The 26,737-nt window shown below is 44.9% G+C and overlaps 2 protein-coding genes across 6 annotated transcripts in view; one reads left to right on the top strand and one right to left on the bottom strand.

Annotated features, from left to right (window-relative positions):
* Positions 1 to 1,788: 1,788 nt before the first annotated feature.
* LOC140704408 (uncharacterized) lies at positions 1,789 to 23,966 on the bottom strand. The gene is made up of 4 exons (XM_078384055.1): positions 23,608 to 23,966; positions 14,580 to 14,708; positions 5,379 to 11,999; positions 1,789 to 1,947 (listed from the first exon to the last, which is right to left on the bottom strand). The coding sequence occupies exons 3-4, from the start codon at positions 8,250 to 8,252 to the stop codon at positions 1,789 to 1,791; spliced, it is 3,033 nt and encodes a 1,010-aa protein (XP_078240181.1). The 5' UTR covers positions 8,253 to 11,999; positions 14,580 to 14,708; positions 23,608 to 23,966.
* A 192-nt stretch (positions 23,967 to 24,158) lies between these two features.
* RAD54L2 (RAD54 like 2) overlaps positions 24,159 to 26,737 on the top strand; it is a 77,441-nt gene continuing 74,862 nt past the window's right edge. For 2 of the 5 annotated variants that reach the window (XM_020788653.3, XM_020788644.3), the window contains exon 1: positions 24,160 to 24,316. The gene's annotated coding sequence lies outside the window, so the exon portion shown is untranslated. The other 3 variants (XM_020788600.3, XM_020788616.3, XM_020788609.3) reach the window with 3 other exon arrangements.

Here is a 26,737-nt window from a genome sequence, read left to right as displayed (position 1 = left end):
AAGCATTTCCCCATTGGAATGCATTGAAACCTGTTTAATGTGTTCAAATGGGGAAGAATTGTTGTTGTCTAGTGAAGATCGGCCATAGGAAAGCCGCTTTGAGAACCACTCATCAGCTGTTTAAATCGCTGTCTTACGAAGCTTAGGTCCTGAAAATACCTGTTTTGTGAGTGCGGAGGGAGCTGCCAAAATCATCAGCTAGCGAAAATCGGCTTGCGAAGCAGGGACCAAACACTGTCCAGCGAAATTCCCCCATAGGAATCACTGTTTTGCGAATCGCTATAGCGATCACAAAAAGTCAATGTCTAGCGAAAAAACTGTCATGCGGGGTAACTGTCTAGCAAGGCACCACTGTACATGAAAAAAATAAAACATCCTCTGAAAATAAGCCCTAATGGGTTTTTTGGAGCAAAAATTAATATAAGATCCTGTCTTTTTGGGGGGAAACGGTAAGAAAACTCAGCTTTGAGGATTCAGCCTCTGAGCTCAGAAAATCGGATATTTTGTCTTTGTTGAATCTTGAGCCTACAGGCTCCACCTCCAAGGAGGTGTGTTCCAATTGGTTTGTTCAGGATCAGCTGACATCAGTTCCATAAGGCTCATGATGGAGGAAACTAAGTTTCCTGTCTGAAGGAAGCCTGTTTAGAGACGCAAGGTATGTGCCGTTTTGTTCTCTCCTCAGCTGTCTCAGCTTACTTTGGTGTAAAAGATGCCCCTCAACTTTTAGGGTAATGATTTTAGAGAAAAGTAGCGTATTATAGATGGAAAAATATGGTATGTAGTATGAGGCTGTATAGTCATGCAATGTTTAATTTTTTTTTGGTAAATTAGTCCATTTGCAAGGTCATGCTCTTCCAGAGATTTCTGTAAGATTATTAGGCACTTCCTCTGTCTAGAAGATATTATCACAGATGCTTGGTTTTACACTTCTCAAAACTGAATTTGTGTCTGCAGAGTTCACATGCCTCTTCTTCACAGCAAAAATGTTATAAAATAAACATACGCAGTTGAGAAAAATACCTCAGTCGCATTGCCCCTTTGTAATCTATGTACACAGAATCAATTCCTCACCTCTTTAAGTTACTTTGTACCAAAGTTTCAAAAAATTTCAATGAAGAAGATTGTTTGGGAGTCAGATAGATCTGCACAAGAAGCTAAGTGTGAGGAGGGAGGGGCAAACAGGAAAAATGAAAGTGAAACCTTTTGAGCAGAATACAAGTCTTTGTGTACAGCCCGACATTTATCACACTGTTCTTTCCCTGGTGGAGATGACCTATAATACCAGTAGGTCATAAAAGAAATCCAGTTTTGAAATGTTTTAATGAAGTTCCTCCACGTATAGGTAAGACAGGCATGTGTGCAAAATGCAAACACTGCAACAAAGAAATGCAAGGCCTGGTGGTTCTGAGTTAGCTCTACCTTTCTGTGTTAAATTAAATGCAGCAATGTTGTAATTAAAGTAACCAGCAGGGGTTGACAGTTTAATGGGCAGCCAAGTGGGCTTTGATATTCTGTTCATCTGGCTGAGAGATGGGCACAAACTGCCAGTTTGGCCGACAGTTACACAAGTGTTCCACAGTTCGGCACCCCACCCCCTCTGGAGGGTGCCCACTCGGAGGCAACATCTCAGCTTCCCTTCCCTGCCTCCTCCAGGCACTGCCTCTGAGGGGACGCGCCCACCAGAGGGGGATGGGGCACCCAACCACAGAACACCTGTCTGGCCAGCAGCCGAACCAGCACGAACTGATGAACCAGCACTTCGTACCCATCTCTAATCCTGATCACCAATCACTCCCTTCTCAGGTCAATCTCTGTTTCTTCCGGAAAGGCATTTGCCTTTGTTCCCCTGCGAGGAAGGATGCCTGTGAAGTATCGATGTAGATACTTCAGTTTTGAATATGTGGGAGCCAGCTCTAGGAATTCTATGCTAAGGTCTCTAGAGTTATCCTATTGTATCACAGACAATCCTATTGTATCACGGACAATATTGTCTCATTGTATTACAAACCTGATCTTTTCCTTTTACCTTACTGTGACTGTCTTTGAGTTATTATTCCTCATTTATAGCTCTAAGCTCACCTTACTAACCTGCTGTACTCTACTAACATAATTACCATATATCTCCACAAGAAATGGTTTTCTTTTTACATCATACCTTTTACTTACCATTAAAGAGATATCCAGTGATTAAGACTGATGATTCTGGTTCAATAACAAGAAAAGAGCCAACACATTCTCTTCTGGTAATAGATGACTTTTCCTATGTGATGTTTCTTCTGTTACATCTACCATGCATTTTTTCAAATACAGGATTTATCACAAGATTCCATTCTGATGTCATAAAGCAGACAGTTATTTCCTTGAAAGCTTTCCCCCTCTTTAGCAGCTTAGATATGTATGTTGTAAAAGGTAAGGACAAAGTTCAATACGATAAATTGGGTGAAGAACACGATTTCCCTTAATGCTGGGAATTTTCCACTGTCTGTCTCTTTTGTACAATTCACGATTCCATGTTCCTTTACAGCAATTATTTAAAAGCTGTTCTAAAATGAATCCTACTAACATCTTACCTTCACATATCACATATATCAATTTTATCCATGGATTGTGCGCAATAGATCATGAAAACATATTTTATTACTTTGGATATGGTTGGTTTTTAAAGTGCCATATGCTCTTGGTTGATGCAAAGGTTAAATGAAGGAAGAAAACTCAATTTATCTTTCCTCTGCCATTAAGTTATTACCTGCCATGGCTAGTTCTTCATGCCTCATTCAAATTAAACAGCTTGGTATCTTTTCATCCCTTTAACATATAAAAGCAACCTTAGACTTTCAGTCATTTTCTTGTTCTCTGTACTTTTTCTGTTTCTAACATATTCAGATTGAAGGCTAAATGAGGGAATTTGAATATGTCTGTCTGTTTGTGGGTTTCATATTGATTTTATATAACAAATTAACAATTTAATCCTTAGTCTTATTTTGTTCACCAAAAATTTTCAACAAACATATCAACCAAACTTAACTGGGGACCCTCCAGGTGATCTGGACCACAGATCAGCTGAATCACCGTTTCCATCATCATGATATCAGTCATGCTTTCTCTTAGGAGTCAGGCTCCAAAACATCAGGAGGACACCATACTGGGGAAGGGTGCTATATGCTAACATCTAGCTCCGTTGCTAAACTGTTTAATTGAAAATGTAATTCTACATAGGTCTATTTAGTCATAAACCCTATAAAGCTCAGCAGGTCTTGCTTTCATGTATGTTTCCTTAGGATTGTACAGTATGCTTATAATTCCAGTGAGTGAATGAAAAGTTTATATCATTTATTATTTCTTTTATATTAAATTCATGCCCTGCCCCCTTCCCTGTATATAAACTGGCTATGGCCCTACTCTTGGTGGGGCCCAGAGCCTCTTGTCCTCGAGTGCCAGCTGAAAGCTGACAAGGAGCATCAGAGGAACATAAAGAAACACAAAGGGAAGATGTGGCAACCCCAGACCTACTGGAGTATCCCACCCTGTAATTATGCTGCCACCAACCATTCCCTGTAAGGAGTCACACAGACCAGGAATGGATTTCAATAAATAAAAGAACAAGGTTTATTGAAACAACAAACAGGGTAAACAAAAGAATCAGGTAAATAGGATAATGTAACGTGGCATAGCCCCAAACACACACATATAACAGATTGGTTCCCACAGAACACTTTAAGGTAACGCACAGACCCTGAACCTATCAGTTCTGGCTACCTAGAAAGAAACCTGAACCTATCAGGTATGTACTAACTGACAAACAGTTGTACCCAGTCTGACACACAGACTCCAACTCCTAACTCTCCACACAAGCTCCAAATATATATACAGTACAGCTCCTCCCCCCTGATGTCCCGCCTTCCACTCCCATAGGATGGAACTTTCCCTCCAAACCCATGACAGACAGGTACCATCAGTGCTGTATGTGACACCTCCCCTCTTTATAAGTTGTTTTGCGGGGGAAAAGCTAAAGTGCTTTTCTCCAAAAAACAACCAGGATCAAACACAAAACAGTTATACATTATCATACACAATCCCATACTTACTCACTCTAGGTCAAACATATCAATTATGCATTTAAACATTAATATTTGCAATACATTAAGTTACCTTTATTAATACAAACTAAGCCTGTTCAATAAACAGGTACATTTAACTTTCGGTCACCAACATATACATAGTCCATGGTTTCTTCGCCGTCTTCACTCGTCGGGTCTTCTTGACAAGGCGTCAGCAACACAGTTCATTGACCCTCTGACCACCTTCACTTCAAAGTCAAAATCTTGCAGGTTTAAAGCCCACCTCATAAGTTTACTATTATGGGTTTTCATTGTCTTTAACCACTGCAGTGGTGAGTGGTCAGTGCACAGAACAAAATGTCTTCCCCAGATGTAAGGTTTGACCTTCTGAATCGCGTATACTATGGCCAGGCACTCCTTTTCCACGGTTGCCAAATGTCTCTCACCTTTTTGAAGTTTCCTACTCAGGTAGGACACTGGATGCTGGTCACCATTCTCATCCTCCTGGCAAAGAACTGCTCCTACCCCGCTGTTAGACGCATCGATGTAGATGATGAACTCCCGGTCGAAGTCGGGAGCACGCAGCACTGGATAATGGATGAGCGCCTCCTTCAACCTCCGGAACGCCTCCTCACAGTCGCCGGTCCACGGGATGCGGTCATCAGTCTTCTTCCGCGTCAGATCGGTCAGCGGAGTCGCTATCTCGCTAAACCTCGGGATGAACTTTCTGTAGTAGCCCACCAACCCAAGAAATGATTTGACTTTTTTCTTGGTGTTGGGTCTGGGCCAATCACGAACGGTTTCTATCTTGGCCTCTAGGGGTTTGATCACTCCTCCCCCTACTATGTGACCCAAGTATTTTATTTCTGGGCTACCCAGCTGACACTTGCTTGCCTTTACTGTTAGCCCTGCTGCACTTAACCTCTGCAGCACTATCTCCAGGTGTTTCAGGTGATCTTCCCAGGTATTGCTGAAGATCCCTATATCGTCAATGTAGGCCACAGTAAAGTCACTGAGCCCTGCTAAGGTCTGGTCCATCAGCCTTTGGAATGTGGCTGGTGCATTTCTGAGACCAAAACTAAGGACTCTAAACTCATATAGACCGAAAGGGCTGCAAAATGCGGTCTTTTCCTGATCCCTGGGATCAATCCTTAATTGCCAGTAACCCTTTACTAGGTCCAACGATGAAATGAACCGACAACCCCCTATGGTTTCAATCAGGTTGTCTAGCCTGGGCATTGGGTAGGCATCAGGAGTGGTTACGCGGTTTAATTTCCGGTAATCTACACAAAATCTAATGCTCCCATCAGGCTTGTCCACCAGGACTATCGGAGAGGACCAAGGGCTAGAGGAGGCGACGATTATGTTCTCCCTAAGCATCTCGTCCAGCTCCTTCCGCACCTTGTCCCTATAGGGTCCCGTCACTCGGTACGGGGATACTGCTTGCGGGGTTGCATCCCCTGTGTGGATCCGATGCATCACTCCCTTCACTATCCCCGGCTTATTCGAAAAAAACTTATGATATTTAGTGAGCAGCACTTTTAGTTCTTGCTGCTGGTCTTGGGTGAGTGCAGGACTGATCTTCACCTCATCTGGGTTGTATTTCACTTCCCCTCTACCCTCCCAGAAAGGTAATTCAGCTTCCTCACTCTCAGCTGCTTTTATGGCAAATAAAACCCTCTGTTCCCCTCTGTAGTAGGGTTTCAGGGCATTCACATGTACCACCCTCCGTGCTTGGTGTTCCTCCTGTTCTATAAGGTAGTTCAGATCTGACATCTTGGAAATGACCCTGTATGGTCCTGCCCATTTGAGCTGCAGTTCGTTCTCTTTGCAGGGCCTAAGCCAAAGCACTTCCTCCCCTGGGTTAAAGTGCCTCTCCCTGGCTTTCTGGTCATACCAGGTTTTCTGTCTGACCTTCTGAGCTTGCAGGTTTTCTGCTGCTATCTCTAGGTTTCTCTTCAGGTCATTCATTAAAGTGTCTATATACGTCACAACATCTTGTGGGTCATCCTGGGTGATCTGCTCCCAATTTTGTTTGATTAAATCAAGTGGACCTCTTACTTTTCTCCCAAACAAAAGTTCAAACGGACTGAACCCGGTACTGGCTTGGGGCACTGATCGATAAGCAAACAAAAGGGATTGCAGCTTCTGGTCCCAATTGTTTGGATTCTCTGCCAAGTAAGCCCTAATCATGCGCATCAGAGTCCCATTGAACTTCTCCGTTAACCCATTACTTTCGGGGTGATAGGCAGTGGTTTCCTTGTGTTTAATTCCACAGATTTGCCATAACCGTTTCATGAGCTTTGATGTAAACGATGTGCCCAAATCTGTGATTATTTCTGAGGCAAATCCCATCCTGGACATATACCCCACCAAGGCATCTGCCACTGTGTTAGTTTCGATATTAGTCAAGGGTATGGCTTCGGGGTACCTCGTGGCATGGTCCACAATGGTGAGAATGAACCTGTTCCCCCTCTTTGTGGCCTTGGGCAAAGGTCCCACAATATCCACTCCTATACATTTGAACGGGGTGTCAATCACAGGCAAAGGGCACAACTTCGCTTTGGTCCTGTCACGGTTATTCCCCTGCCTCTGACACACATCACATTGTTTACAGAACTCCTTGATCTGCTTCCCTATTTCCGGCCAGTAAAAATTTTGTGTGATTCTCTGCTGTGTTTTGTTCACCCCCAAGTGCGCAGCAAACATGTCAGAGTGCCCCCTTTGTAAGATCATGGGGCGATACTTTTCAGGTACCACTAGCTGACTTCTGATCCCATCTCCCCCTTTTGAGATATTCATCAGGGTCTCTCTATATAAAATTCCCTTCTCCTCGCGAAATCTCGCTGGGGTTTCAGGTGTTAGCTGGGTGTCTGTCACCTTTTCAAAACACTTTTGGAGAGTGGCGTCTGCCTTTTGCTCTTGGCCAAATTTGCTGTCCGTGGCTAAGGTTTCTGCCACAGCTTCGGAACTACCCTCACCTGCTTCAACCTCGGGCTCTTCAGTACCCCCCTGAACTGTCCCCGTGGTAGCTTGTGAGCGTGTAATCACTAGCACCCGTTTCACATGTTCAGCCAGGTCATTTCCCACGAGCACGGCTGCTGGCAGAGTCGATGAAATCGCTAGCCGCCAAACTCCCCTCCAGCCTTGAAAGCTCACAGGTACCTCAGCTACTGGCAGTGAGATCACCTGCCCCTCAATCCCTGCCACCTTCAGGCTCTCATTTGGGATTATATACTCCCTAGGAATAATGTCTGGATGGCACAGGGTCACCTGGGAACAAGTATCCCTTAGCCCCCTATACTGATGGTCAAGTATTCCTACGTCCACCCCTGCGGTCTCAAACAATTGCGAATCTGTCCTAACTAGTAAGCAGCGCTTGACCTCCACAAGAGGACCATTTTCCCCAGCCTGATCAGCAGATGTAACTGGTTCAAATTGAGTAGCCATGGTAACAGGCTCCCTCAATGGCAAGGAGCTTTGCTCTGTCTGGACACAGAACACAGCTTTTGGCTTGGTTCCACTCAAATCATGAGGCAAATTTCCCTTTAGCTGCTTTAATTTCTCACACTCTGAGATTAGATGGCCCTTTCCTTGACAGAAATAACATTTTCTGCTGTACTTGGAGTCTTTCTCATCTGGTTTTGGTTTTCCCTCCAAAATCTGAGGTCTTGGTGGTTTCATGTCTGAGGGCTTCCCTTCAACATGGGCCCCTCCCCCTTGCTGGTTTTTCCCTGGTCCCTGAGAGTACCTGCTGTAGGTTTCTTTGGGCTTACCCACAGTTTTCCCCTCAGCACCTAAGGGCTTCCTTATTTGGTAAATAAAATCTGCGATCTCTGCCGCTTCTGTCACCGATTTAGGTTTCCTCTCCCTCACATGGAACTTTAGTTCCCCATGCAGGACTGAATAAAATTGTTCCAGCGCTATCAGGTCTTTGAGCTGCTGGAAGGTCTCTGTCCCCTCCTGAGACAGCCATTTCTCTAGCAACCTCAACAGTTGGGCCCCCACTTGGGTAAAAGTCTGCTCTGGTTTTTTTGTGAGTGACCTGAATCTTTGCCTCAGCTGTTCAGCATTTATCCCATGCCGGGCAAACACCAGTTTTTTAAACTCAGCGAAGTCCTTCAGCAGTTCCACTGGCATCTCTGCATAGACTTCTGCCAGGCTGCCACTGATTAAAGATCGCATAATGGTCATCTTCTCAGTTTCCCTTACTGAGAATCCACAAACGCTCTTTCCACGAGGGAAAAGAACACCTCAGGGCAATCTCCCTTGTGGTACACAGGGAATTTCTTCAGGTCAGTTTTAGACAGGCTGCCTTCCCCATTCCCTGGGTTCCCCTCATTATTATTGTTATTCCCATTTCTACTTATTATTTCCAGCTTCTTCAGCTCAAACGCCATTTTTTCTAACTCCAACTGTCTCTGTTTCTCTTCCCTTTCAAACGCCATTCTTTCTCTCTCTAATCTTTCTTCTTTTCCCATTACTAATTGTTTCATCCTAAATTCATGCTGTTGGGCTAGGAGCATTTTTCTGAGTTCTGAGGTCAGTTCTCCCGTGCTCTCATCCTGCACTGAGCCAAATTCCTCCTCAGAACCTTGGTCTCCCTGTGGTTCTCTCACTTCCCCCATTTCTGCCATTTGGCTTCTAGTCAAGGGCATAATCCCCCCAGAACAGGCTGCCTTCAAAAGTCACGCCTCAAAATAAAACGACGACTTTTTTCCTTTTGCCTCAGAAACAGCCTTCTATAGACTGCTGCTGTCCCTCCAGCACCAACTTGCAACTGTTGCCAGGCAGAATCCACCCCCTCTGCTAGGCCTCTCAGCAGACAGGCTAGATCACTGTCACTTCACGCAGCTTTGCCTCAGCCCTTTCCCGCCAAAACGGGTTGCCTCAGAGCTCCCTAATCTAGTCCCCCCAATCTGAGTTTGCACGTTCTTCCACTAGCCTACCTCCCCGTGAGGTAAGCCTAGAAGATTACCTACGCGCCCTCAGATTTTCCCTGACTAGACCCCCCTTGCTCTGGGCACACTTGCCAAGGCTTTGCTGGACCACTGGACAACTGGACTAGTCGTATCCCACACGCTGGACACCAATCAATGTGGCAACCCCAGACCTACTGGAGTATCCCACCCTGTAATTATGCTGCCACCAACCATTCCCTGTAAGGAGTCACACAGACCAGGAATGGATTTTAATAAATAAAAGAACAAGGTTTATTGAAACAACAAACAGGGTAAACAAAAGAATCAGGTAAATAGGATAATGTAACGTGGCATAGCCCCAAACACACACATATAACAGATTGGTTCCCACAGAACACTTTAAGGTAACGCACAGACCCTGAACCTATCAGTTCTGGCTACCTAGAAAGAAACCTGAACCTATCAGGTATGTACTAACTGACAAACAGTTGTACCCAGTCTGACACACAGACTCCAACTCCTAACTCTCCACACAAGCTCCAAATATATATACAGTACAGCTCCTCCCCCCTGATGTCCCGCCTTCCACTCCCATAGGATGGAACTTTCCCTCCAAACCCATGACAGACAGGTACCATCAGTGCTGTATGTGACAGAAGAATGGAACAACTTTTGTCTTATGTACAATGCTCTTCATACTGTACTTTGAAATGCTGGTTGTGTTACCCTACCCAAAGTGGATAAGACCAGGCTGCCTGCAAAACACCAAGGTAACATGAGCTAGAACTGTATCACTGGAGAGAGCAAAAAAGTGTCAAGAGTTTCCAATCTAACTGGGGGCGGGGGTGGCGGAAGTGTTCTTTTTGTTGGAAAAAAAGGCTTGAGACTCTGAGACAAAATATAAATAATAATCTTTATCTAGTTCTCTTAGGAAAAGGGTAAAAAGGACATCCTAAGAAAACAATAAAAGTACTAAAACTACATTACAAAACATACCAAACCGTGAAGGGAATTAAAGGCAGGGGCAGCAGCTCAGGCAACACCCACAAACTCAGGCAAGCACACACAGTCTCTGCCTTGCTTGGTCAGTCAACACCATCTAAGGGTGAAGGGGAGGGAGAGTCAATGCGGAAGTGAATGGGCAGCCAATGCAAGGCAGCCAGAGTGGGAGAGATGTGCTGGTACTTTCTCACCCCACTAAGGTGTCTGGCCACCACATTCTGCACCATTTGAAGCTCCCACATCAATCTCAAAGGTAGCCCCACATAGAGCGCATTACAGTGATCTAATCTCGAGATTACAAACGCATGGACAAGAGTGGTGAGAGCCCCGCCATCAAGACAGGGTCGCAGCTGGGCAATCCACCACAGATGGAAATAGGTGGAACAGGCTATGGACGCCACCTGGGTTTCCATGGTAAGTGCCAGGTCCAGATGTATCCCCAAGCTGCGCACCACACTCTTTGCAGTCAGTCACTCCCCCAAAAAGAGAGGGAGTTTTCCAAACCGCCAATGGAGGGGCCACCCACCCTCAAGACTTCCGTCTTGTCCGGGTTAAACCTCAACCCCTTCAGCTGCATCCATTGCAGCACAGCCTCCAGACAGCGCTAAAGGGACAGAATGGCATCCACTGAGGTAGGTGAAAAGATGTAGAGCTGAGTCTCATCAGCGTCCTTCGGCTCCACAAGAAGGAGAAAAGGAGTGGGACCCCCTGGATAACTTGCCAACCCTAGGTCAGCTGCCACTAGAGGGGCCAGTGCAGCAGCTAGAATAAGCCAAAGGGAAATCAGAGGTGTGATAGAGGGAAACGACCATTATGGGGATGGTCGATCCTTCCGAACTGTGGAAGAAGATCCCACGGACATTGGTGGGGCAGGAGGTAGTGAAGGAAAGGAGGTTGGAGCTGTAAATCTTAATCCATTCCGTCAGGTCCCACAAGGAGGAGGACAGATTGGGTATGTGGATGCTCCCTTAACTTCCACGGAACTAAGAGCTGTCCGAAACCAGTTACCTAAACTAACAGAAGACCCAGAGGGATTTTTAAAAGATCTAGAGGGAATGCTCGGGACATCCACATATTCAATCCAGGAGTTTATATTTATATTGAAGCAAGACACAAGCCGCTACAGCCTAGGTGGGAAGGGCCCTTCTTGGTGTTGCTAACATCTGAAACTTCCATACGAACAGCCGAAGGAGGGATGGACCCACCACACATGGACAAAGTTGGTGCCAGCTCCAGCAGAGGAGAATTCTAGTCAGTGGACGTGTTCCCAAGACCCGACAGATCTTCCGAAGATAAAGCTAAAGAGGTGCAGAAGTGTGGACTAAAATAGGTTGCCTGCTTTTGTTTGTGTTGGGAGTGATACTGTTCTCACTGGTTATTAGACCAGGAACACATGTTAACTCCTGGGCAAGACATGCACACCACATTTTTATAGCAATGGGAAAGGGTGTGACCTTGATATATGAGTCTCCAGCCTCTGTAGGATACATGAGTTTGGTACCTGGACTGATAAATGATGCCTCTTCAATAGTAAGTTCATTACAGAGTATAAGTGAGGGAGAAAGAAAAGAAATATTATTTCAACAAGGTATCTGAACATTTAAATGAAACTGAAGTTAGATGGCTGAGATATACGAAAAGCACTAAAGGGCTGTGCTTCTGTTGTACTAATCAATGGAAGAGTACCAGGATTTAACAAATCTAAGGAAAGATTTGACCAGTTGGAAAACTATACACATTGTAGGGACGACTTTTGGCTTTCTGGTGAAGGGACAACCTTGTTTAGTAATGGTAGTGGATCAAGTACACACGGGGTGGTGGGAATGAATGCAAGTGATAGCACTCTAGCCGACATATATCCTGCCTTTCCTCTTCTGCAAGCAAATTATTCAGAAACAGGAAGCATTTGTGGACACATGCTTCTTAAAGATCAAAATCTTTGGTTTCTTTGTAGTGGCCTCTGTGAATGCACACAAATGGATTTCTTCTGCGCCTGTGCAGGACGTTTCGGATGATTCTAGAGTTTAAAAAAGAATAAAAATTAAGATTCCCCCCCCAGGGCGCAAGCTCCGCCTTCTCAACCTTCCCCTCAGTTCCTTTTTTTCCACTGTTTGGTTAGAATGTGAGGAATAGTAGAGCTTCTATACGGAAAGCAAATATAGCCTTTTCCACCTAATTTGTATTTTTCTTCTAGCTATTTCCTGTTGGAATCGATATTAGTTATTTCCCTTAGTGATTAGAACCTTTTTTTTCCCAATATGACATTGTTCTTTTCGCTTTCCCCCCTTTCCCGCCCTCTTCCCTGGGATTTTTTCCCTCTTTTCTCCTGCGTTTTATGGCCCCGAGGGGATTTAAGATACCGCCCGTTGATGTGATACTCCCCCACGAGATCTCCTCCCACAAGTCATCCTTGACGCCAAGAAGATCAACCTCTCTCTCAAGACAGACCATCACGAAAGAGAATGGCGGCGCCAGAGATAATTGTGCCAGCAAAACAATCCAAACATACTAGGGGTCAACCCACGGTTGAAACATCAACTATCTATTCTGGACCTCATAGACACAATGTCGAACCTCTTTCGATATCTACCCAACCAGATAACGACCTCATGCCAAGGGCCCATATTGAGGGATCAGACCATTCACCCTCTATATCTTCCATCTCCTCCCAGAATGACGGTTCATCCTCATTCAAGATAAGACACCTCCACCTAGCTTGAGCCTCATACTGGCACTACTTCAATTTGTCAAAGAATCATGCATGGGACAAGCCGCCCTCAACACTGCAGACTCCACGCAGAGTAGAACACCATTACAAGATGCACGGTATAGATGCTGACTTCTTACTCAAACATCCGACCCCTAACTCAATAGTCATTGAGTCCACCCAATATAAGTTGCGCACCAGATAGTCAATGACCCTGATGAACAGAGAGGGGTGCAAAGCTGACTCTTTGGAGAGAAAACTCTACTCCCTGGCAGCACTGTTGATTAGAATTTCCAACTACCAGGCAGCTATGGGCGCCTATCAAAGGCACTTATGGGACAGAATACTCCCTACGCTGCAAGCAGCATCCGGATCAACAAAATTGGAACTGCTGAATATACAGAGGCTACGACTCTAGCCAAACAGTGGCCGTAAGGCACACTGCGGACACGGCATTGAAAACCATGGCCACCTCAATAGCAGTCAGGAGACATGCCTGGCTTAGGTCAGCTAACATTGTTGACAGTACCAAGACCAGGATAGAGGACCTCCCGTTTGATGCCATGGAATTCAATTCAGTTCCAAAATTCAATTCAATGCCAAAACGGACGACATGATGGAAAACATCCATAAGATGAGAAAAATGGCAAAATCTTACGTACCACAGCAACCCTATCGATATCAAAAACCTTCCTACAAGAAGCCGTTCTATCAACAACAATACCAACCTTTTCGCTCAAACAGACAGCAGTCTCAAGAAAGACCTTACCAACCAGCGCAGACCACTGCTCCACAGTTCAGACAGCAGCAGCATCAGAGTGTTAGATAGCCCTTTCGTAAGCAACAGTGAAAGGGTAAGCATTATTCTTAATCACTACCACTATACTAGCCCTGCAAGACTTTCCACATTCATATCAGAATGGCAGCGGATAACAGCTGACTAGTGGGTCTTGTCTATCATTGAGAAGGGCTACCTTATCGAATTCTTTAAAATCCCACCATCAAACTCCATCAATAGCACCTTGTTCTCATTAACATTACAAGAGGAAATATCATCACTCCTCCAAAAGTGTGCTATAGTCAGAGTCCCATCTTCTGAAATAAATGAGGGTTCTACTCGCGTTATTTCACAGTCCCTAAAAAGGATGGAGGTCTTTCACCCATCCTAGACCTGAGATGCCTTAACAAATGTATACATCTCAGAAAATTCCATATGTTAACCCTTGATACCATTATCCCTCTTCTATCCCAGGGAAACTGGTTCGTGGCCATCGATTTGAAGGACGCCTACTTCCACATAACGATACACCCTACTCATAAAAAATTTCTCAGGTTTCGACTCGAGAACTCGACCTACCAATTTTGCGCCCTACCATTCAGACTTTCAACGGCCCCCAGAATGTTCATGAAATGTATGGCTTCTATTGTGGCGTACCTTCAGCTCAGAGGGATTACAGCCTTCCCCTACAACGACGACTGGCTTATAGTGGCTCGCTCTTATCACGATGCCATCGAAGCCACAAAAATCACCATGGACACTTTACAAAGACTGGGCTTGAGAATAAACCTCAACAAATCCCAACTAGAACCCTCACAGATGATCAACTACATTGGAGCAAACCTGAACTCCGTAGATGCAAGTGCATTCCTGCCTCTACAAAGAATCATAAAGATACAAAATGCTGTGCACCTATTTCAGCCATACAAAACTGTATCGGCTCACAAGGCACAACATCTACTAGGTCTCATGGCAGCTACAACTGCAGTTGTCATCCACTCAAGGCTCAAAATGAGACCACTCCAGGCAAGGTTTCTATCCATGTTCGACCCATTAATAGACCATCAATCAAAACGCCTACTGGTAACCCCAGAATTGGCATACCAACTTACCTGGTGGACATCCATCCAGAAACTCACAGTGGGCAGACTTTTCAAGCCACTACACTTATCTATACAGATGGCCACAGATGCGAGTCATCGGGATGGGGAGCGCATTGTCAAGAACTCTGAACACATGGCCTATGGACAAAGAGAACATATAAATCAACTGGAATGCACGTATGGACATTAGACGAATCGGTCTTTCAGATCTGCTGCAAGTGGGGCTACCCAACGTTAGACCTCTTCGCAACTCGATACAACACCAAGTGCCTGAGATACTGCTCAAAGCAGGCATCAATGCCAAATCAATGGGAGATGCCTTTATGATAGATTTAACGGGATAACTCCTCTACATCTTCCCACTGATACCAATGATCCAGAGGACAATCATCAGGGTCATTCAGTATCGATCGGACGCTATACTGATCGCACCATGGTGGTCCTGCCAACCATGGTTTACTCACCTCAGGACGATAACAACAGAAATGCTTCACTTGAAGTCAATACCGAACCTTCTATCCCAGAACAGCGGCTCCATTCTCCACCTGGACGTATACTCGCTGAATCTGACTGCGTGGAAGATAACTCCGAATTCCTCAGAATTTTAGAAAGGGCTCGAAAACCGTCTACCAGGAAACTGTATGAGAACAAATGGAAATCATTCCTAAAATTTTTGGAATCCAAAAGCTTAACTCCAATTCCAGTCTTGCTCAAAATGATACTTACCTTCATCCTCCACCTGTTTGACCTTGGAGTGTCCCATTCCACCATCAAGGTTTATATTTCAGCCATAGTGGCTCATCAACCACCTCATTCTTGGTCTGCTAGACTTTTCTCTCATTCTACTCTCAAAAGATTCATGAAGGGCCTTCGGAACATCATTCCCCAATGGTCCCTACAACTAGTTCTGGAAGCACTAGCCAAGCCTCCATCCGAACCAAAGGCCACCTGCAATAAAAAATTACTGTCCCTAAAGACAATCTTTTTGGTCACGATTACATCAGTGAAAAGATCCAGTGAATTGGCGGCTCTGTGATCTAATCTCCCATACCTGCAACTTCATCCGGACAAGGTAACCCTATACTTTGATGTCTCTTTTCTACCCAAGGTAGTATCTGAATTTCATATGAATCAACCAATAGTGCTACCAACATCATTCCCTTCTCCGTCCACCCCAATCGAGCGCATGCTCCACACGCTAGATGTCAAACGAGCTTTGGCTTTCTATCTAGGTAGAATGAAACAATTCAGACAATCACCTAGATTGTTCATATGTTATCATGGACCCAACAGAGGTGCTCCAGCATCGACACAGACTATATCCTGATGGATAGTTCACGCTATACAGATAGCTTACAAACTCTCTGGCAAGTCGATACAAGACAATCTGAAACCACACTCCACCCGGGCAGCCTCGACATCGACTGCACTGCATTGTGGAATTGAGGAACAGAATATCTGTAGAGCAGCTACTTGGTCCAACCTGTTGATGTTTACGAAGCACTATAGCCTCAGCGTCAGAGCAAAAAAATGATGCTGCCTTTGGAAGGGTGATCCTGACATCTCTGCTTCCATGACGGCCCTCCATCTGGTAAGTGAGCTTGTCAGTCACCCATTTGTCTGTATTCACAGAGGCCACTACGAAGAAAGAAAGGTTACCTAACTGTAACCATGGTTCTTCTAGTGAACCTTTGTGAATTCACACATCCCTCCCTTCCTCCCCTCTATCCATCACATTGTCTATTATTAGAACTACTTGGCAACGGTGGACTGCAGGAACTGAGGGGAAGATTGAGGAGGCGGAGCTTGTACCCTAGGGGGGAATCTTAATTGTTACTCTTTTTTAAGCTCTAGAATCTTCTGAAACATCCTGCACAGGCGCAGAAGAAACCCATTTGTGTGAATTCACAGAGGTCCACTAGAAGAACCATGGTTACAGGTAGGTAACCTTTCTTTTTCTTTTCTGGATGGGCTACCAATTACCAACTACCCTCAGGGTTTCAAAGGGGTACTTATGTGGGAGTAGGATTTTTTACTTTCCCGGTACAGGTAATCAAGCCCCAAGAACGAAGAAGATCCAAGACGGAGTGCAGATGTGGGAAAGGACCAAATAAAAGGCCCTTTGGGACCAACTTGTATGGATGAAGTAATAACTGATGAACAATTATTAGGATCAAGGGGAAGTAGAGAGGGTGGTGGTGCTGTAACGGGAACATTAACCCTAGGATCTTATCCAGGGATTATAGCACAGGAAAACAGAAGTATCCTGGGTCTTACCTGTAGGTTAGAGAAAAGCATTAAAGCCACCACGCAAGTAGAGAACTACAAGAAGAGACTGAGAGTTTGAGTCAAGTACAAATGAAGCATCACCTGGCGTTGGATTATTTGTTGGTCAAGGATGGAGGGTTTTGTAAAATAGTAGGTTCCGGGTGCAAAGTTATGTATCAAGACATGAATAAATCCATAGAACACCATTTGGGGAACTTGCAAGATCTAAGAAGAGAATAATATTACAGAAAATGACAATACGTGGAGTTGGTTCGTGGCTGCCACATATTACATGGCTGAAACAAATATTTGCTTTTGGAATTCTGGGATAGTTGCTTGCTGTTGTATTCAATGTAGTCCTTTAGTTTTAACAGGGATAAAGAAGCTATCTAAGATTCCTAGATAGCAAGGCGATGACTCAAGTGATTCTCGTAGAAGATACAAGCATAATACCAGTGGAGATTAGATGTGAACCTTAGAAGAATTTAGTATAAAAAGAAAAAGGGAGGATTGATATGGATAGGTGAAGCAATAGTTCTCAAAACACAGAATTGAAAAACGAAAGAGAAAAGTGAAAGTTAAGAAACAGGAATACATATATGGGCATAGGTGCGTTTTGCTTTTTTGATAGGTAGAATGGGAGCTTTCCACGTTGGTCAGGATTGGCCAGAGGAACAGAGAGGGGTTGCATTGCGTCGGGTATAAAATGTATTGCTGAATGCTTGAATAGCAGAGACCACACCTGCACAGGTGTGTTCTCTCCATGCCTGCAGACATGAAATAAAATTCACTTGCTGTAAGTCTTCGGTGTGTGTGTGTTGAATAGCAGAATACCACACGTAACAAGCCTCTCTGGGGGTCAGTGGACCACAGGTTAGGAACCTAGGCCATAGAATGTTAAAAGCATTTCATATAAATTATCTCAGGTAGATTTCCTGCAATATCTTTCTTTAATGTGAACATGCCAAATAAAGTGGAAACTAAAATATTTCTTGAGACCAAGAAAATTTGTGGTAGGCAGACTCCATGCTTGCAGAATTTAATTTGCTTTTCTTACTTCTTTTAAAGTACCCTGTGGTCCATCAATCTCATATGAAAGTCATATAGGCCAAAATCCTGTTTCTTAGTATAGTAAACTGAAGTAGACTCAAAGGGATTTGGGGAATCAACTTCACCATATGTTCAATTGATTCAAATGGACCAACTTCTAACTGCAACTTATTTTAGCATAGTACGGTGGAACCTCGACTTATGAATGTCCCTACCTACGAACATTTTGACTTACGAATGTCACAAGGAGCCTCGTGGCGCAGTGGTTAAATGGCTGTACTGTAGCCAAAACTGTGCTCACAACCTGGAGCTCAAATCCCAGGTAGCCGGCGCAAGGTTGACTCAGCCTTCTATCCTTCCGAGGTCGGTAAAATGAGTACCCAGCTCGCTGGGGGGGGCAATGTGTAGCCTGCATAATTAAAAAAATGTAAACCGCCCCGAGAGTGCTTGAAGCGCTATGGGGCGGTATATAAGCAGCACGCTTTGCTTTTTGCTTTGCTTCTGTTCGCAAAAATTTGCATTGACTTGCGAACGGAGCCTCGACCTACGAATGAAAAACAAAGACAGGAGAAAAGGGCGGGAAATTCAAATTTCCCCTGCCTTTTTTCATTCCATTCAAACCGTTGGTGGTGAAGAGGCTGCTCTTTCACCCCAACGGTTAGGGAAAGGGACCCCCAGGAGGTCTCAGATGGCGGTGGGGGACCCTGGGAGGTCTCCCTGGACTTCTCCGCCACAATCAGAGACCTCCTGGGGGTTCTCCGCCCCGTCGATCAGCGCCTTTGGAGGTCTCCAGAGGCCTCCTGGGGGTCTGATCCTGGTGGCGGGGGACCCCCAAGAGGTCTCTGATGGGGGCGGGGAAGCCCTGGGAGACCATCTGGAGGTCCGATCATGACAGTGGAAAAGGGGGGAAATTTTAAAATTTCTCGCCTGCCACTGTGATCAGACCCCAGGAGGTCTCCAATGGCTGCGGGGAAGCCCTGGAAGACCTCCCAGGGCTTCCCCACCACCATCGGAGACCTCCTGGGGGTCCCCCACCACCACGATCGGACCCCCAGGAGGCCTCCGAAGGCACCGATTGCGGTGGCGAGGGACCCCCAGGAGGTCTCCAATGGTGGCGGGGAAGCCCTGGGAAACCTCCCAGGGGTCCCCTGCCACCATGATTGGAGGCAGTGAACACCCAGTGATGGGAGGCTTGAACTGGCCAGGTTTCTTCGGCCGCTTCCCCCCGTCTTGCCTCCTACCACTTCTCACCGCCCTCCGTCATTTGAATTTGCTGCCATGGGGCCACGAAGGGTGGCACAGAGCAAGCGGGAGGTGAGCTGGGAGGCAAGCGGCCGAAACCTAGCCAGCTCAAGTCGCCCAGCACTTGGCGACTGCTGCCTCCGCCGCAGCTAGGGGGATATGTTTTTGTGTTATTTTGTTTTTTGGTGATTTTTTTTTCAGTCCCAGAGTGGGACTTGCTCCAATGTTTCTTTTTGGATTTGTTTGTTTTTATTTTTTTTGCAGACCCGGCATGGGACTTGCAGTGTTTTATTTTTAATTTTTAAATGTTTTTGGTATTTTTTTCCCTTTCCCTGGAACACATTAATTGGTTTTCAGTGCATTCCTATGGGAAATGGTGCCCCGACCTACGAACTTTTCGACTTGTGATCACCATTCCAATATGGATTAAGTTTGTAAGTCGAGGTAACACTGTAAGTCACAGTTAGATTGGACCTAGTTGAATCAATGGAACTTATGGAGGAAATGTGACACCCACAAGCTAACTCTTTCTAATAGGATCTTACCTTGGTGTCAAAACAGGTGCAATTTTATGCTTTCCACTTCAGTGGAAGGCACAACCACAGTGGAGAAGGAAACAGATGCCATGATATAGATGTGCAGATCCCCTACTGATGAAATGTGCAGGAGTTGCCTTATGCCACTGTTACAATGTTGGAACTCATTGTAGAATTTAAAATACTATGTATGCCTTCAATATAAACAATATATAGGCATCCTTAAGTCTAGAGAGACTATGGTAACATGCTCTGAATCTAGGAGTGTCCTCTCCAGAGCATGAAGCCTGGGTAAAGTAATATGGAGGATAAGCTGTTACCCAAGCAGCAGATCCCCCCTCTCCACATTGCTGAAATGGTCCAATGGAAAGGCAAGAGCCAATACGACTGGTTCCAGCAATGTCGCAGGAGTTGGTAGAACGACACGAGCTGCCTTCGGGACTCCAGCTCCGGATTTTGCCTCTAGGTTAACTCCTGAAGCCTTTTCCATGAGTGGATATAGCCACAAGGCAGTGGAGGTTTGAAATTGGAGTTTTCCTTCTCCTAGATGGGCTGCCTTCCATAGCTGACGAGCCCCACCTACCCGGCCTGCTCTAATAGTGCGAAAGTATGATCTGACCCTTAAAACTTTCCTGCCTCCCAGGCTTATGCAAATCTAATTGGCATTCCTATTTACCATATTAAGGCCAGAGATATAATTTGAGAATTTCTGGGACACACTCTTTTAAAGCAGAAAGTCCCATCCCCTAGGCCCCACCCCCAGGCCATGTGGTGAGGAGACAAAAAGAAAGCCCAGAAAAAAGAGAAAACCTCAGCAAAACATCCATTCAAACATACCTGGCCTTCACCCTCAGCCCAGCTTCCCAGGGAAAAGGGTCCAGGGTCCTGGGACACACTCTTTTAAAGCAGAAAGTCCCACCCCCTAGGCCCCACCCCCAGGCCATGTGGTGAGGAGACAAAAAGAGAGAGAGAATGAACGTGTTTGAAAAAGCACGATAGACTATCAAATTGCCAGATGCTGTTGAGGATTTCCACACATGCAAGGGCATTTGTGCAAGTGGTTGTGCTCCCCACCAGACTGCCTATCCTATGACCGGTTCTTCAATAGACTGCACAATCAGGAGGCCAGTTAGGCACAAAACAGACACCTTTGGAAACAGTCAACATTGCTTACCTAAGTGCCCCAATTAGATCATATAATAAGCAACAGGATTCTGCCATATATTGTCTAGTCTGTAGACTGCTTCTTGGGAGGAAAGCGATGACAAACCTAGACGGCATCTTAAAAAGCAGAGACATCACCTTGCCAACAAAAGTCCAAATAGTCAAAGGTTTGGTTTTTCCTGTAGTGATGTATGGAAGTGAGATCTGGACCATAAAGAAAGCTGACCTCCGAAGAATTGATGCCTTTGAATTGTGGTGCTGGAGGAGGCTCTTGAAAGTCCCCTGGACTGCAAGGAGAACAAACCTATCAATTCTAAAGGAAATCAACCCTGAGTGCTCACTGGAAGGACAGATCCTGAAGCTGAGGCTCCAGTACTTTGGCTATCTCATGAGAAGAAAAGACTCCCTGGATAAGACCCTGATGTTGGGAAAGTGTGAAGGCAAGAGGAGAAGGGGACGACAGAGGATGAGATGGCTGGACAGTGTCATCGAAGCAACCAATATGAATTTGAACAACTACGGAAGGCAGTGGAAGACAGGAGGGCCTGGCGTGCTCTGGTCCATGGGGTCACGAAGAGTTGGACACGACTAGACGACGATAGACTTATAACACATGATATGTACATTGTCAGGAGAGAGAAAAACTTCAGCTTGAACAAAGTTATGGTAGTAACTACTTCCCCAATTGAGTCTCAGTCTCTCTCGAAGCCTGGGCACATTGGTGCACTCTTCTTATACCTTAACTGCCAACCTAAATAAACACTATGACAGGTATGGGCAATCTCCAGAGGTTGGGAGGCCACACATATCCATTCCTGGACCTTGGGCCTTAGAGTTATGCACTGAGAAGAAAATTGCAGGAAATAAACAGAGAGGGCTTATTTTCAGGTTAGGGCTTATTTTCAGGGAAACAGGATATCAAAACATGACACTGCTCCAATTCTAAGTAAACACTACTATAGAATAAGTCCACAAGCCATCCACACCTTGTATACATCATTAGTAGTGTGGAAGAGATTAAAAAAAAAGAAACCACAGACCCTGATAATATCAACATCTGTAAACAGCATATTTCTATCACATTCCCAGCAGCAGTTAATTTTCTAATCCAGTCCAATTTTCCATGCTTTCAGGAGAGAGGTCTTGTGTTTAACAGACAAACAAAGGCTTATATTCACATTGGCAGATGGCTGAACCAGAAGATCCTTGATGCCCTTCCAATGCAACAATTCTATGACCATATGAGCCTTGACAGGTAATCAAAGGATGCAGCTCCCTTCTTATATTTACCTGGACAAGGCGTTAAGATATAAAAAGGTGTCTATTAAGGTGCCCATATTAGAAGTAAGTGATACAGTATGTAGAATGAATTTCTTTAATTTTAGCAGCACAGCTTCAGCCTTAACGTTTGGCTTGCTGTTTGGAGAAGCTTCCTGCATTCTGAAATGTTGTAATACACGGAGTTGTAATAATAATAATAAAAAAATTATACTAAACAACTTCAAACTAGGGAAAATGTTTAGAAAGCCACAGTACTGTATACATAACCAAAGGAAACATATTAACAGAAATATAACCCTGTAGACCAGGGTGGGCAACATTCTAATTTTTATAATCCTCTTCTCCCTTTTTCTGGTGACCGTTTCAGCTTGAGCTCTTATTCTTCCTATTGATATCTACTTACTAGAAGACTGGGGAACCAGAGAAGTTTAGGATGATGAAAGAGGGAGTAAAAGCATTGGATAGGGAACAACTGGCTGATGCCCTTGTGGCTGATGCCACATTACCATGCCATTACATTGTATTGGCAGAACAATGCCACTTCACTACTGTTCAAAAACCCTTCTTCAGCTGATTGATTGAGTCAAGCTAGAACATGATGTGTTTGCATTTATGTCCCAGACAAACTGTCTTAGAAATCGGGACATTATTCAGAAATGTATGTTTTGAAGAGGCTAGTAAACCAGAGAAATGGCAGAAGGGCAGTTTCCAAGTTCTAGAGATATAAGAGAGAGTACATTGGGGCAAATAGGGCAAATCTATCTCCATTACCACCCTGCCTGCTGTGTCTGCAAGAAGAAATGAGCCTAGGATAGAGATTACAATCAGAGTGTGATGCAAGAATGGGGGAATCAATCATAAATAAGAAAATGGGAGAATGATTGCTGTCTATATTCCCATAGTTCAATTGTCAGCCACTCCATTAGTTTCTGTATTTTGAAAGAGGATGGGTGCTATCTTGTTCTGTGCCTACCATAATTTTCAGAGCTTTCCCATCATACATGGATTTGTCTGCTTCCCCAGTTCTGCTTTGCTTATCATGCAACCTAAAGAAGAGATGTGTGATACTACAAAACTTTCTCAATATTGTGCATAATTTTAGGGTGTTTGTTTTTTAAAAGGCTGTATGATTGACACACATACATAGACCCATATAAGCACACATTTGTGGATATGCACTGGTACCTCATGTTTCTTTTTTTTAAAAAAAAATCAAACCCCACTATCAAATGTACTCTATTACTTTTTTTTTAAAGTGGGGAGTTACCATCCCCTTTTTTTTAGTTCATCTGACAGGGATGTTTTAATTTTGCTCCAATTTGCTGCCATTATTGCCTGACCTGATACAAAGCAGTACTTACTGTGATGTCTGTTCCCCTCAACATAGCACCTGTTGTCTCTAAACAATTTTTAAAAAGCTTTTCCAAGGGCAATCTGAAACAAATTATTGCTAAGCCATTTTGGTAATAATAACTTTAAAAAAGAGGTGATATTACCAATTAGCACCTCGTCAGATCAAAGGCATAGGAGGCCAGCGGGGTGAGAAACTTGTCTGGCTGACTACAGCGATTTCACCTACGAGAACCAGCAGGGATCCGCTTTGAAAAAGTGGGCATCACCGCGGATCTAGGCGTAATTTCCCCGCTGTGTCGTCGCACCCACAGTATGGACTGGTCCTGAAAAAACGGCCAGGGCTTTCTTGCCTTGTTCTGCCAGGAGCTACAGCAGAGAGGAAAGTAGAGGCAAGGGCTTAACATCGCGCTTCCTTCTAGGCCAGCGACTGCCTCCGGTGCGATCATAATAGCTCCTTTAGCAAGAAAATGTCCTCATTGCCCTTCAACAGCTAGTAATGGGCGCCTTCCTGTGGCCTGTGCCACCCCAAAACCCCCGGCTTTGCCCTTCTCTTTCCAGTCCCCCTTCAGCACGCCCTACCCGCGAGGAATGTGGGAACCTTTCTACACCCCTCGGAACCTTTGCTGCGGGAGTGCCTGTTGCTGCCCGGGGGATCCTCCGGGTGGCTCCGGCTGAGGGGACGCTTTACCGTTGCGGACCCCAAGCGGGGAGAGAGAGAGAGAGGGAGAATCGAGGAGGAGGAGGAGGCGGTGACAACGACGCGGTTAAACCGGGGCCGGCGCGGCACGAAGAGCGCGCGGAGCGCCTCGGCCCCCGCTCCCTCCGCCGCCTGGCCCACAGCCCCGTCGAGAGGTGAGAGCCGGACTCCCGGCTGTAGCCGTTTCTGAGGGATGTGGAGAAGGAGGCGGGGGAGGGACCCGCACGCCAATGGAGGCGCCGGGGGAGCGGATGGGCCCAAGGGTGGGAGGCAGAGCCCCTCCCCTCCCCTCTCCTCCTCTCCGTGACAGAGCCAGGCTTGCGGGAGAGGAAGGCCAGCCTCCGCTCGGGGCATGGAGGGGCTGCTGCCTTCGCTCAGCCCCGCTGTGGGGTGAGCGCTCCGGGTGAGAAGGAAAGGGAAGGGGGCGGCGGGGGGTCCGAGATTAACGCTGGAGGAAGCCTCAGAACAAAAGCGCAGGAGTTCGTACGCGGGACAAATGTTTCCCTGGAACAATGGTGTAACACACACCCCCCCCCGCTCCTCTTCCCCGTTAGGCAGGCCAGGAGACCTGGAAACTTTAAGGATGCTGAAGGAAGGGGAGTTAGAAACAGTGCCCGAAAGAAGGCGGGGAGAATATGTGTACAGCACATAGAGCCGGGGTTTAGACTCGGCTGGGAACTTCTTGTCTTGAGGAGTGAGGCTATGAACACTGTGATCGCTGCGCACTTCCGAGTGAGTGTGAGGTTTATTCAAAAATATGGTGAACTCTTGGGAAGGCGTTTAGATTTTTAAAATAAAAGTTTTTAAATGTTGCCATGTTTACAGAATGTGGACACACAGTGAAGTGTGGAGATGTACTTGTGGCAGCTCAAAAATTGGTTTGGAACCGTGTTTTGGGGAGAGATGATCCAACCATCTATTTCCAGTTTTTGGTAGGAGTACTATATGCAACCTTCAGAGGTGGATTCATCTGGCAGGCTTCCTTTGGATCTTTGTTCTGTTTAAGGTTTTTGACCTTTTAGCCCCTGGTGATCAAAACATACCTAGTACCAACATGTTTAAATTCGGCTTTAGTTGACATGAAATGTATGGCATTATTTGTTGGGAAATAATGTTGCTAACTACTGTGTACATGGAGCAAGGCACTATATAAATGAAATACAGTAAGCTGCATGCTTTCTGTTTCTATAGGTTACAGCCTTCATAGATGTACACAGAGGGGAGAGAGTTTGAAATAATAGTTGGGATGGATCAGGACAGATGTACCAGTCGAAGTAACAGAAAAAATGAAGTTATAGTGACTTAATGAGAAGGAATGGATTTGATGATTATCAAGAAGCAATAGATGTGATTAACAGTAATAGGGAAAATGTTCAGAGCATGGTGAACAGCATGCCAGAAGACGGGGGGGGGGGGGGAGAGGAAAGAAGTAAAGGATACTGACAGAACACATATTTTGTTCAGACATAGCAATTTTTTGTAAATGTGGAGAAAAGGAAACCCAACTGATTTTTGTATCTTGGACTCCCACATTCCTGCCTTGTTTAAAGTTCAGTTTTGTATCTCTCCTTCACAATAGATATTAAGGCCCTTGAAGCAGAGATAGTATTTTCATCTTCCCTATGATCTCCCTGGTAAGAGAGATGTGGACAAAGCAGAGATTCAATGGAACAGGAAGGGAGAAGCATGGGAAACATCTACCCTGTGTTCTTAATGCAGTCGGCAGTATGTCAGAAATTGCTCTGAAGAAACTGCATTGGAGAAGGATAAGAAATGAGAATTGAAGTAGATGTAGCAGATAACAAATCCAGAAAGGAAGTACTCTGTAACAGTGATGTGAAAAGTAGTATAGTTTTGCAATAAATAATATGATTTGAATGAAAAAGAAAGGTTGGCTTGACTAGGGTTGAATTTTGAAGCATTAGATGGAAAGATATACAGTACTTTAAAGGTTATGGTGATGAGTGGTCCAGACATGACAGTTACCTGAATGTGGCTGCAAAAGAAAAGGCGAAAGCTTGATCTTGCTCTAAGCTTGTGTGTGTATACTGTATATCACAGGAAGCATACCTTAGGATGGGAAGAGTAGGAGCATTTCAAGAAAATAGTTGAAGGAAACACTGAGTGGTTCTCTAAATAGAACCTGAAAAGATGAAAGGAATTATCACTGAAACTAGTTAGGCACTATATGAGAGCATTTGAATATAAACTCAATGTAAATACTGCATTTTGCAGAAATGAGATTAAGAATTCATTTCCTCCAAAAGCTCTACCACTTGAGCTGCAGGAGGATTTCATTTGCCTTTTAATTGAGTCATTGGTTAATTAAAACCAAGGCTAATAAACAGCCTGCTGCTTTTCTCTCTATCGGTTTGTGTGTTTATGAGAGGGTTATGAAAGAGTGTTAAAAGACAAATGCAAAATTGCCATTTCTGTCTCACATGAAGCTACTCCAAGACTTACATTTTGTGTGTCTACATTTTCCATGTAGTATATGGACGTCTTTCCTTTTCTGTTCTTTTCTACACATTCCTCTGCTTATTGGGAATTTCAGATTACAGATGGTATAATAAATA

The sequence above is a fragment of the Pogona vitticeps genome, chromosome 2 (genome assembly GCF_051106095.1).
Source record: "Pogona vitticeps strain Pit_001003342236 chromosome 2, PviZW2.1, whole genome shotgun sequence".
In the NCBI taxonomy this organism is placed as follows: Eukaryota; Metazoa; Chordata; class Lepidosauria; order Squamata; family Agamidae; genus Pogona; species Pogona vitticeps.
This window is presented reverse-complemented; position numbering and strand designations above follow the sequence as displayed.